This window comes from Argiope bruennichi, chromosome 3 (genome assembly GCF_947563725.1).
Source record: "Argiope bruennichi chromosome 3, qqArgBrue1.1, whole genome shotgun sequence".
NCBI classification, from domain to species: Eukaryota; Metazoa; Arthropoda; class Arachnida; order Araneae; family Araneidae; genus Argiope; species Argiope bruennichi.
The window spans coordinates 55,347,619-55,362,077 of NC_079153.1; the positions used below are offsets into that span (position 1 = coordinate 55,347,619).

The window sequence follows — 14,459 nt, forward strand, 5'->3', positions numbered from 1 at the left end:
CAATATTTTGAAGATGAATTTTTTTTAATGAAAATTGCTTCGTTATTTTTTTTTTCAGTTTAAAAATTTTATCATTTGTTTTCAGGTGTTGAAAAAATTCCTTAAAACTGTTAATATATTTTAGTGTATAGCCTATAAACTCACATTTGTTCTATTTCATTAAAACTTGCAATTGTATTTTTCATAAGAAATATGAATTAGATAAAATTTGAAAAATGGAAAAGAATTCCTTAAAGAAACATAGAATTCATTTTAGTAGCATATAATTTTTAAAATGCTTGTTATATTTTTTATTCTGAATTTAATATTTACTCAAAAATAACTGTTCAAAAGATTTTATCAAAACTATTTTAAATTATTTTCCTTGGTTATTTGCCAACTTTAGCTTGCTTTCCAAATTGTAGTTATCTGATTTTTTACCTCATAATAAGAAAATGCCAAAATATATGCACTCTTGTTATTTAAATTTGAAATCGCTACAAGTTGTTTCCATTTTTTGATTTTAAATATATTTTTATTGCATGAATACTTTTTCTCGTGAATTTAAAACTGCTTTTTCGGATTCTATTCATTTCTTAAAGTATTTGTTTGATATCTTTCACGATTAATCATAAAAGATGACAAATTTTGAACATCTAAAATTGGGAGAACTTTAAAGAAAATCCTCAGAAAATATAGAGCAAAAAAAAAAAAACCCAAAAAAACCCTAATTATATTTATTTTTTTCTATTGATTTCTCTTTACATGCTTTTGATCTTCTAAGAAAATATTCACATTTCAGTATTTTTAATACATTTAGTTCTTCTGCAGTGCAAACTGCAAAAGAACTTTCGAGATTAGTGAATTCAAAAGATATACAATTTTAAAAATTTTCATTTCAAAGCGAATAGCATAATGGAAAAATAAGATTACAAAAAACATTCCAGTTCTAAAAATGTTTTGCAAAAAGAAATAATTTCAAAAAGAAATTTAATACTTTTTTTTTAAGTCAACTATTTCCAATTTCTACAAAAATGGTTTTTCTCCCTCAAAATACGTTCTGTTAGAGTCATAAAGTTTTTTAAAAAAAAATGACTCGTTGAATGAATTCAAAGGCAGTTGCGCTCAATTCTCGTCTAAGAAAAGTTTCACATTAATTTTAATCTAAAAAATCCCACGCAGAAAATAGGAAACAAGGTATTTGAATTTCTTCGGATATTCCCTTTTCGGAACCGCACAGATAGGTTATTGCAAAGGAAGTGGGGCATATTTCTTTACAAATAAAAAATTTAACTTTGAAAATAGGCACAAATGACCTTTTAGACAAAGAAATGTGCGTTGCACTTTATTTCAAAGGCTTTTCCGTATTTCATTAAATTTCTTCCAGTGATTATTATTTTGTAAAGAGATTACAGAAAAAGTCATCCTTTTTTCTCTCTGAATATTGTTCGAATGAAACGATTGTGATAAATACTGATAATTACTTTTAACAGTTAGATTAAATTGCATTATTTAAAAAAAAATTTGACTTTCAGTTTTGCTAAGATGCACATTGTTAATATCTTTTTATTTATTTTTCATATAAAGTTGAGTTCTAAAATTTAGTGCAGTTGTACATTTCTGGAGACAAAATGATATTTTAATGCATTAAGAACTGAATAGTCAATTATTTGATTAACTTAATTTACTTTCAAACCAATACGGAATAAATGCTATTTGATAATAAATTTAATAATAATAGTATATCAAGAATCCATAAAGGATATATTAATTGATATAAAGTATATTAAAGACTAAAATATATGAAATAATCAATAAAATGATTTAAAAATTTAAATTTAATATAATAAAATATAGAAAATAATATTTTATTAAAACTCTGTGGCCAAAATAAATGGTAAAAGAATGAGAAGGATGAGGCACATGAGGAATAAAGCACAAAAAGAATGAAATAATTCATAAAAAGCAATTCTTGGAGGTAGATATAAACTACTTCGTGGAAGAAATAAAGATAAATAGATGTAGGGTCTTTTTAAAACTAATTTTTATTATTTCACTTACTGAAATAGTGTATTTTTATATATATTTTTCTTTGATATCTATAAACCTATCTCCACGTATTGGGAGTTTTATTTCTAATTCATATATCATGAACAATTTTGAATCCAGTCGAAGACAATGTATACACAAATTATTTTATTTTTTTCATCTGATGGAAATCTTTCTTTTCCTAATGCTTCTATAAGAGATCCAAAATATAGCAGTTTGATGGTCCTAAGCCGTGACTATAGGGAGAATGGTCAAGTGTTGTTCAGTACAGTTTCGTTATTTCTTTCTTTATTTTACACCAGCTATGTTTGGTCTCTATTGTTCTAACAAAGAAAAAAATCGGTACATCAGAGGGTCTTTGGAACTAACTTGCTGTTTTGACCATCCTCAAATTATCTCAGTATTATACTGCACCTGTTATCTTCGGTGATAAAGAGTTTGTCTATTATTACTTAATTGTCATATATTCTTTGGTGATGCTATTATGAGACAGATTTTCAACTTCTTGATGCACATTTTTAAACACCTGCAGCATTTTCATAATTGATGATTGAGTATCATTACCAAAATAATAATTCGAACTATGCCTGTATATTCAATCTATGTCTGTATTCGTACCTCTTTTATTCCTTAAAAATGTAATGATTATTCATTGTGCAAAAGATTTTAATATTCACAAAATTTGCTGGGGAATATGTACTAATAATAAAGATGAATGTATGTGCCTGCATTGGCTTTCTGCAACCAGACCGTTTGACCTATAGCTACCAAATTTGGCATATACATACTCTGGTTGGTAAAAATATGCACTTAGAAGTGATTTTTTTTAAAAAATTAATCAATAAAAACTAAGTGAAATCTCTGTGATTAGTAGTACTGTATATCATATTATTATACAGGGTGGCCATAAAATAACTTTCCCTGTGTTGCATCTACAGCTAAAACGGACGAAAGAACGAAATGAAATCGCATTTCATATACGGACAGTGGAGGGCATGGGGAGATGAATTATACCGCAGAAAAAGTTAATACCAAATCTATGCTCCATCTTGCATAAAAATTGAGTCCAATCTTTGTTTCTGCTTCAATTGCTGAATAACAATCTACATCTACAGCTGAAACGAACGAACGAAAAAATGACTGAATGAAATGAAACCGCATTTCATATACAGACTTTGGAAAACATGAGAAGATGAATACCGCCGAAGAAAAAGTTAATACCATATCATTCTCATAGGGGAAATATCGGCATTGTGGGAGTACAGTTATGAACGAATTCATGAAAATCGCATGAAAATAATCTTTTATTCATCCACTCATCCACATTAGGGTCCTTTGGACGCCGTACAACATTTTCAATTTGCTGACCTTCGTTGTGTACAATATATTGCATAAGGTGTATGACGTTGTCTACTGCTGCGTGTAAACTGTCAGTTTCGATGTTCATGACAGCCCTTCTTATGTACTGTTTCAAGACATGCAGGTTTGGAACGCCACTAGCATACACTACGGAATTTAGATAGCCACCCCCTCCAATCAAAAGTCACATGGGGTAATGTCCATGGAACGGGGGGATTATAAAATTGGCCACGCAAACGCACTGCACGGTCACCTTTGGTTCACTCTGGGATGTTCATATGCCCAAACACCGTCCCATGGATGTGCCCCTGAGTGTTGGCACACTCATTCAAATAAAAAAATAAGCCTCTTCTCCCCGCAATATTTTCCAAGTTCTGTCAATGTCGACCTCCTTTCGAGCAAGAAACATTAAAGCGAAAGTGAGGCACTCTTCATCATTTGTGATTTGCAATGCTGGCACATGATTGATTTTATACGGATAGAAATACAGCATTTTGCGTAACTTTTTTCATGCAGTAACATATGGCATATCAGTTTAGTGAGCAGTTGCACGAGCGCTTGGATTACTGCTATCCCTGTGTCATCAAACACCACTCTAGTAACACCTGCTACTGCATCGTCTGGTACTGCTTTTCGTCCTCTGCCGGCTCCTGGTCCTAGCGAACCAATTTCCTCGAATATTTTAACTATTGTACTCAGTGCTACAGCAGACATAGAATTCCTTTACACAAGCTATGAATGATTCGAAATTGCTTAAGAAGAACGGTATTATAATGTCTAGTTTAACCCTTTCGCTGTCCTCTCCTGTCAGCGAAAATTTCTGTTTTTCCTCTGTTTTTCGCCGCACTAGAACAAATGAAAATAAAAACAAACACGTTAACATTTACAAAGTGTTTTTAAGGTTTTAAATTGTAGAATAATGCTTGAAACGCATTACGACCGCTTTGCAGAAGTTTCACCTGAAGCGCTAGACGCGTTACGGACGACGAAGATATTAAAACACGCTGAGGAGAGCCAAGGCCCATATTAACCATACTTCAACAGTCAATCGTGAACAACAACCAAGAAGAAACTTCTAACCGAACTTTTGTTCTTTACTTTGTATAGGGTCCATAACGCTGCTGCCGCTCACGCACTAGGAATTTTACAGACTCCATCTTAATATGCCAATTTTCGCATTCATTGGTGACAGCAGCGCCATTATTTCTCCTACTGGAAACTTTCGGTACTAATCTTTTTCTCTGTGGAATTGATCTTCCCATGCCTTTCACAGTCTATATATAAAATGTGCTTTAATTCATTCATCCGTTTTAGCTGTAGGTGCATCCAAACAGGGAATTACAGGAGCCAACCTGAATATTATATTGGCCACATACCAGGGACTAACTGTTAACGATATCGCACCTTGTATTCAATAAAAATGCTAGATTTAAGCCAAAGATCTATATTTCATAAATACTTTGGCCATTGCAATGCAAGACATTCACGACTTTACCTAAAGTTTATAATTTATGCAGTTTGTATGTGTGTGTGGGAGAGGGTAATAAATTTATAAGTGAACATGTGAGGATGTTTCGAGGAGACTATTTCATCTGTTTTTACAAATGCATGGCTCTTAAGCTTTATGGTGTCGAAATTAATTGTATGCTGGAAGTCATTTCATCATGGTTCTAAAGAATTTAATTCTGTTCAAATGAATCTATATAATTTTGAATAAGTTGTTAAGGTAACTAATAAAATAAGAATGACATAATCAAAAATAAAGAAATGCATGGAATTCTGTTTACCTTATATCTATGATAAGAAGATAAACTGACGATTACATATATGAAAAAATAGATTGGAATCGCATAGCTTCTTGCATACCTAGAATTTTTCATACAGAATGCTGAAAGCAATCAAAAGAAGGGAAACAAAAAAAGCATTCGATTTATTTGATGATGGTTTTTGCATTGGTAATTATGAGTAGAAATGTTTTGATTTGTTAAAAAAGAGAAAGTCTCGGAGAAATTAATTACTGTAAAAATACTTTTTCGTAAAAAAATTTAAAAAGAACAATTCTTTTCCATTTATTTGAACAATGTTTTAAAAAACCGTGATTATTAAAAACGACCATTTCTGGAAATTACAAAAATATTTTATTTTGAACTTGACTAATTTTTTTTTTGATAAGCAGCAGATATATATAATTGACGAAGAAGAAAGTTGTGTTAGAATTTCAGAGTATTAAAAAAATATTTTAAGACAAAAAATAATTGGAGTAAAATTTCGATTGTGATCATATATTCGTCATCATTATTACAAAACGTTTTATTTTTAACTAGGAAAAAAAATTAATATGAGGAATAATAAATGTCGTTTCTTTTCGTAGGGACTGTTTTCTTTTATTTGCTGAAATGTTTTATAGGATTCTTTCATGTAAGATATTTTCTGTAAAAGTTTAATAATGTCGACAGAAAAAGTAATCATCTAAATTGTTTGACTAAATTCACTGGACCTTCAACAGTTGTCACAGTTGTATCAAATTGAAGAAGTCTGAAGTTATCAAAACATTCCATTGATTCAAAATATTTACATAAGTTACTGAACATCTGCTTTAAATTGCTTTTTTTATATCTGGCAGTTGTGCACGAACATAAACTGCCATATGCTCTAAGTTGTTGCGGATGTTTTCACATTACCATAATAACATGCCAGGGAATATTAAGAAATAAGTAAATGGAAATGTTTTGATAAATATTTTCATTGACTTTGTATGTATTAAACGATATCATTTTTACCTGACCTGAATATAATGTCATTCACCTTTTAAAATCATAGACACTCACAAAAAATAATTTATGGTAATTATTATGGCATTAAATACAAAACGAAATATATTATTATGGATATTCAGTGTGCATTTCTGTTACTCTCAGTTACATTGTAAAATGTGTTTTAAAAAGAGCATCTATTGTTCGCACTTGATTGACATTTTTTTTCTACGATATATCATTTTTTCGCATTTTTAAACCAAAATTCTAAAAATATGAACTTAATAATGAAAAAACAGTATTTTTTATTTTTATATTTCCTATAATTTTATTTTTCTATACACTTGCCATTTTAACACTACGTTTACCAAGGGGTCATTTTGACCCTTCTGAGAAAACTTTCCTTCAATTTTTTTGAAGAAAATTATTGCCGTATTTTATAAGAATATTTTGATTAATTTTTACTTACATTTATAAGACATATAATCTCAAATATTATCTTTTTTATTTTTTTTTTGTTTCGTAAGAATATATATATTATACGTACTTTTACCAAAAGGGTCATTTTGACCATTCAAATAAATATTGTAGACAATACATTTATTTATATTCATATATGTAATGGCTTAATAAGGACGAACATGGATATACGTATAAATATAGAAATAAGTATGTGTTAGTACAATGTGTGCATATAAGTAGCAAGAAGACGAAGCTGAAAGTCAATCAGACAGAAGCTATTATAGGTTGTTAGTAAGAAGACGTGTGAGTCAATGTTTTGGTATAAGATGATGGTAGAAGAATAGATGGTCTTGAAGACCTAGATTAGGAAATAAACACTTTTTTAGTAAATAAACGCAGAGGAACTGCCTTTTCATCACACCATACTTCAACAAATATATTGAAAATATAAATGGTTTTTCTACTTTAACTTCATAATAGATAGGTCAATTTATATTTTTTTTCGAATTAAATACCGAAAGGGGTCGTTTTGACCCCTTTGGTAGAAGTAGGTATATGCCAACTCATGGTAAACATAGTATTAAAACTTTTTGCTGTTGTCCCCTTTCTACTTTTATTTTATCTTGAGCATAAAGCTCATAAAAAATTGTTTTCCTTATCAGATTCAATAGCGTGGTACTAAATATCGCTGAATGAATAATTCTTTCTCCTACTGTTATGATTGTTACCATCGAAATGGTCTTTATCGCCTTGAATCTAATATTATCATTAAAAAGTTTTAATTTGGCGAATTATTGGCGATAGTAGCGTATCTTTAATTTAAATAATTCATCTATCCTTCCGCAAATGCCAACTATATCATTCATTGAATTACGGATATGTAAACGCAATACAAGTTTGTAATAAAATTTGAAAAATAATACAATTTTTTAATTTAGATAAGTCCTGTAACACTTATTTTTGATTATCTTTTGTTTTTCTGTTTTATCTGTCCTTCCACGTGTCAATTTAATATTCATTTGATTCTGAATGTGGGGTTAAAGTTTCTCGAAAAAGAATTTCATCTCATTTTTTTTAAAGTTCCTCTTTATTTTATTTAATATCCAAATGAACGAACTTCCAAATATTAAAGATTAATACGCAGAATGTACTCATAAATTCAGTGTACGTATATTCAAAGTTACGCAGTAAGTTTTAACATTCCCTTTTTATAATTTCTTTGAATTTTTTTTTCATAATTCAAATTTTAGGCACTTTTCCTGCCCTTTATTTTTAAGCTTAGTCGGCAATTAATCTTTTCGAGGTTAGCGACAGCATAATTAATCACATACAGCTGTCCTCTTATGCTATTTTAAGCCTGATATGCTGCTAATAAGGATCATTGATCTGAATAATTCCAAGCATTGCTGCCAAATTTAGCTGCTTTTTTTTTCTAATACACAAACTGCCAGTGACAGCGCATTGTATCAACGTTTTGAACTGAATATTTCCACACGTGCAATTTTGGATTATTAATCGTTTTATTCCAAGAGCAAATCTAAAAGAGATTTTCTGTTTCATTGTATCCCTAACATGCAAAAAGAATAAAGGAACATCTAAATGGCTTGTCCTGATGAAAAAAGAAATAAATTTAAGAGGGAAAGGTCATTGTTTTTTACTTTCTAGCATACGAAACATAAAGATAATAAAAAATATTTTGTCAGGGAATCGAAGGCATAGCCATTATAAAGAAAGCATTCTAATCATCAGCTGGCGTCCTGGCATAGGGGTAGCGTGTCTTCCCCGTGATCTGGGCGTCCCGGATTCGAATCCAGGTACGGGCATGGTTGTTCTTTATCTGTGTTCTATCTGTGAGGTGTGTGAATGTGCCCCCCACCCTGTAAAAAAGGGTTGTGCAAGCGAATGTGTGAGTTTCATCGTCATATGATCTAGAAGTCAGACCTTTACCCTCAGGTACTCAGGGGTCTTTACCCTCAGAAGCTACTGCACCCCCTTTCCGTGGTAACGCGGACACGACATCATCATCATCATCATTGTAATCATCAAAACAAATTCAACACGGGACTTTGATGAATCTCCAAGTGTTAGTCCTCTCTGAGTTTAAAAAACATAGTTTTGGAAAACATTTGTCTGTCTGTGACAAAGATAACTGAAAAACGCTTTGAGCTAGACAGATGAAATTTGACATAGTATTTATACTAAATTTGCCGAATTTTTTGTTCAAATTATGATCCAAAATCCATTTGGAGGAAGTCTGTTCTATGTTCGAATATAAGTTAACACGATTACAACAAAGCGAAAGTAGCTAAATATATAAAATTCGTTGCATATATTTAGCAGCTAGGTGTAAGCAATTATCAAAATTTGAGGCAGAACCAACAAGGGGTTGATAGTCTGTCGGTCTGTACTTTCAGAAAATGTAAACACAACAATTCAAAAACGCAGCTACTCAAATATATCACATGTGTGGCTTTGAGATTACAAGTGCAGTTATGTGTCAGTTATTTTTTAATTGCTTGGGAAAAACGTATCTCAAACACCAATTCGATTTTCAGATGTTATTAAAGCGTGCCAGGGATTAATCACTAAAACACTCAACAAGAATGACACAGTAAATTCAGTGAAAATGCTGAATTTATGCCGAAGGTTAATATTTCGTAACTATTATGTGCCAAACCATGTAATTTATTCTCTGGAATATCACCTTTATTAAAGAGATTGCCAGAAAATTTTGGAGATACCATTTCCACTGGTTCTTTAATAAAATTCGACCATTTTAGACAAGTCTGGTGAGCGTTTTTACCAGAGCATTGTGGGAAAATAGCAAGAAAGTTTATGCATTATAATATTGGTAGATAATTGTTCTGCAATATTCAATACTGGCTCCAAGAAACTGCACTGGAAACAATTTAAGAGGCACGGATATTAACATGGAATAAATATGGAAATCCATCTGCTAGCAAATTGTTTCATGTAAAAATATTATGATAATATTTGGAAGAAATTTCAGATTTTCATTGTCAAGCTCAGCAATCCAAAATTAGTACAAAATGACTATTTAAATTTCGGAGAACCAATTTACAACTTTGTTGCAACATGAGAGATATTACATGCAAATCAAAAATATATTTAATGTTATTTCTTCGCATTCTGGTATAATAAACTAAAGCAATAAAATATATTGTTGTAAAATATTCTTTTTGAAAAATTATAAATTTAAGGAAGAAATTGTACAGAAGAAACGTAATAGAAAGAGAAAAATCTTTCCAGTCATAGTGATGTGGTATAAAATTCTTTTGTATAATAATGTGCTTCAAAGTTATTTATGAACAAAGTTATAGTTTCGATTATATTTTTAATGAAAATCTGATAAACAATTTGAACAGAAAAAAAACTTTGCAATCAAAAAGTAACTGCATGTGAAATTTAGTATCTTCAGACGCATTATCTCCGTCATAGAGCTTTTTATATGGTCTGTTTGTGTTGATGCTGTAATTTATAGATAGTGTAAAACTAGCATTATCAAATAAGAAATTCAAATCGGGATTGCCATATACGGACCTGCGTTTTTTCAAACATTGGTAAATAGTGCAAACTTTGGGTCTTACCCGACATTAAAATTTTTCAAGTATTTGTAAAATACTACAGAGAACACTGAAATTTTATCTTGATTTAATTAGTCGCCATTTTAGGGCTTCAGATAATATGCTGAAAAACACATTAAGAAAATATATTTTTTTTATCATTCCTATTCGCATAGTTAAGGATTTCTGAGATGCATCAAAATGCATTCCTGTACTATTTAATTGTGTAACTGATCCAAATTTAAACGCGAAAAATAATGAATATCATTATAAAAGCCTTATGGATAATTATTTCTCGATAACACAAACATCTCAATTTAGAGTTAGTTATTAGACATGTCAACGTGCTTTTAAGTGATTGTTTTGGTCCTCAACAGACTAACAGCAGTATTTGGTTTTTGTGATCAAAAGGCTTCCGATTTGAGACTTTAAGCTCCAGTTCCACCTTTAGCCAATAAAATTCGTCTAGATCAAATTTTATTCCATTTATTTAGTATACATTTTTGAAAGTAAGCTGCGAGTTCATGTATTGTTCTGTTTATCGGACTATAACTCAAAATTAGGATTCCATTTCCAATAAAATATAACATTAAATTGAGATCCGATTTTAATTAACTGATTTGTATAAATCATGCATATATATATATGTCTTAGAAAGTATTGTCACAATATTCATAATAAATTTATGTCACCTGTCTAAGCAATCTATGTGCAATAACTTGACAAAACCAATTGAAACAATTTCAATAAAAAGTTCTTTAGGATGCTTATTAGCATTTTTTTAGCAGATATGCTAAGTTCGCATCTACAAATCAATGTGTAATAAACCGGCCAACCATTATGAAAAGTAATGCAATGGCTTAATAATGTAGTAGTTATAGTTTTTAGGATGCTTATTAGCATTTTTTAGCAGATATGCTAAGTTTGCATCTACAAATCAATGTGTACTAAACCGGCCAACCATTATGAAAAGTAATGCAATGGCTTAATAATGTAGTAGTTATAGTTTTTAGGATGCTTATTAGCATTTTTTAGCAGATATGCTAAGTTTGCATCTACAAATCAATGTGTACTAAACCGGCCAACCATTATGAAAAGTAATGCAATGGCTTAATAATGTAGTAGTTATAGTTTTTAGGGTGCTTATTAGCATTTTTTTAGTAGATATGCTAAGTTTGCATCTACAAATCAATGTGTACTAAACCGGCCAACCATTATGAAAAGTAATGCAATGGCTTAATAATGAAGTAGTTATAGTTTTTAGGATGCTTATTAGCATTTTTTAGCAGATATGCTAAGTTTGCATCTACAAATCAATGTGTACTAAACCGGCCAACCATTATGAAAAGTAATGCAATGGCTTAATAATGAAGTAGTTATAGTTTTTAGGATGCTTATTAGCATTTTTTAGCAGATATGCTAAGTTTGCATCTACAAATCAATGTGTACTAAACCGGCCAACCATTATGAAAAGTAATGCAATGGCTTAATAATGTAGTAGTTATAGTTTTTTAAAAGAATTTCTTTTGACTTTTATAAAATGGTTGGCCGGTAATTTTATATTTCATTTTTCTCATACGATATTTATAGAATTGTTGATTCCCATTGATATTTTTCAAGACAAGTTAAAATTGAACATGACTATTTTAATACCAATATTGATTGCATAACTGCATATAATTTATTATGAGAAAAAAAACACAAGGGAAGAAAACTCTCGTCTGAATTCAAAACGATACAACTGAAAGAGAGCAACAATTTATAAAAAAAAGTGTTTTATTTATTCATTCTTTATCGTACACGAAACGCACGAGTACTTCTTTCTCCTATTCTACATACCATATTCCAAAATAAGCAATCCTTGTTCTAAAGAAATCATGAATTATTGTGAAATTATCACTCTTATGCAAAAGTATTCCATGTTCGACTTCTTTGCTAATCATGAGATCCCTTCCAGTCATTCATTGCAATTTAGAATGACATTATTAAGAATTATATTAGTCTAATTTTTTTATGTATAATAAGGAATTATTGCCTGGATATTCTCTGTCATTTTAAGCAATTAATTTACTGATAATATTGAATCAATGTAGTGAATACGGCGCCTTTAGACATTATAACAATTTGATTTATAATGTGATAGAATTTCTAACGTCATGGTAACATTTCAAACGAAATGGACATTTATCCCCTATAACTATATCTCTGCTGCGTAATTTCATGATGATGCCATTATTGTAGCATTATGATGTCACAAATCTACTTTATGGTACTGTTAATGCTACTAGTAGACAGACAGGAATACGTATCTACGTAAGGATTTTCAGTGTTAGAAAGATCATTCGGAAGTCTTTATAAATACGATACTACAAATCATGGAATATTAGGGAAAAAAGCTACAAATATATATAGAGAGATATGAATTTGACAAAAGTTAAATTTAAACGACTGATAAAAATGTTTAATTTTGAAGGTGTTAAACAATTTATGCATTTCTCTCCTTATTCTAAATGGATTTGTATGGAGAAAGAATAATAAAAAAGTTTCTGCTTTTTAAAAAAATCGGTTTAAAAAAATGAGAATGCTGTGAAATGTTTTTGCATAGTTGTATAACAAGTTAAGCCATTTTTGTTCTAATTATATTAGAAATATTCTTTGTGATGTATAGAAAAAAACTTTTGCATTAATATTTGCATGCACGAATATTAATGACTATTTATTTTTCATCTCATTTGAGTGCAGAAGCTTTTTCGCTGTATCATTCAGTCATTAAATTCTTAATCAGACTTTGAAAATAGTTACAAATTAAAAATAGTTTTTTTTTTCTAAGAAACATATTTTACAAAAAAATTTAAAATAAGGCTTACTTAATTACTCTTTTAAAAGATTCGAATTCAGTGTGGAAATTAATTCGAATTGATCTAGAATATTTCCCTCAGTGGAAAAGTAAATTTTATTGATTGCTGTATTTTAAAGAAATGTAAGAAAATTTTATTTCCTTATTCTGTTACAAATAATACGCTTGATACTACATTTATTTATAATTATTATATGATATTTCCATAATTGATTTTACGGAAATATTTTACTAATTAAATGGAATTAATGTTTTTCTATATATTTTTGATAATTCTCTTATAGTGAGGTGGCTTTTCTCATAAATATTAGAATGAAAGCAAAATACTGGATATTAATAGAACGGATTCTTTGTAACGAAAAAACAGATAAAGAAACGTGGAATTTCTCCGATGTTGTAAAAAACGTAAAGGTATTGCAAAAAAAGTGAAAGAAAACATCTAATAAAATATTTTAATTTGATCAAAATGAAAGTAAAATGAAATATTTTATGAGGGCAATAGAATTTTTACGTATATAAATATGGGATTTTTCCAGTTTTGGTAAAACCTTTGCAGGTAATTATCATTCAGGTATAAAAGGAAGCTATTTCTAAGAACTGATAGGTAATTCTTCTCATCCTCATTTGGAAGCCATTTCGAAGAACTGATTGGTAGTTCTTCTTATCTTCAATTAGGAAGCTATTTCAAAGAATTGATTAGTAATTCTTCTCATCTTCAATTACGCAGTTCTTGTGGGTCTCAAGCTACATGGCTATGTTCATTCAAACGTTTTTAAAAAACTGTGTGTTTTGAAATTTAATACATACAATTAAATACCGATAGCAAAGCTCCTTTCACCATCGTCCCAATGAGTTAGAGTTGTTTGGTTGTCTGTAAAATTTGCGCTTCTAATTTGCAGGTATAATTCTTTTTCTGTAAACTAAAATAGTATTTTTAACATATTAACAATTAATACTCCTCTAGAACTGTTCCCTCGATATTTGGTTTCATGCCTACTTTAAGCTATAAACACATGGAGCTGAATTTTTTTCATGATCATAATGTAACTTTGTGTAGCAGCCAAAATTTGTAATTGTGATCTCAGTAATGATTTTTAAGAATTATGTCAAAAAATATTTGAATTATATGTGATTTAATTTTTAAATATGCATGCAAGTCAATGTCGTTTTAAGGGTACCAATGGGATGCTTAATAAATATTTGCAAATCTAATTAAAAAATCTTTTATAAACAAGTGATTTCTTGGTAGTCATTTAATGGCGGTTTTCATTTTTAGTTGCAGAAATCAGTGCAAGGCCACGTATATCTCACGAAAACAGATTTGGATACTGAAGGAATTTACAGATGTGAAGCTTCAGCCGAATCACCAACTTTTCAAACTGTAGAGGCAGAGAAACCCCTCAAAGTGTATGGTAA

The 14,459-nt window shown here is 29.9% G+C and overlaps 1 protein-coding gene across 1 annotated transcript in view; it reads left to right on the plus strand.

Moving 5' to 3' along the window:
• LOC129963995 (synaptogenesis protein syg-2-like) overlaps positions 1 to 14,459 on the plus strand; it is a 314,287-nt gene that overhangs the window by 270,285 nt on the left and 29,543 nt on the right. The window contains exon 3 of the mRNA XM_056078638.1: positions 14,320 to 14,455. Coding sequence (XP_055934613.1) covers positions 14,320 to 14,455 — 136 coding nt within the window. The remainder of the gene's footprint in view (positions 1 to 14,319; positions 14,456 to 14,459) is intronic.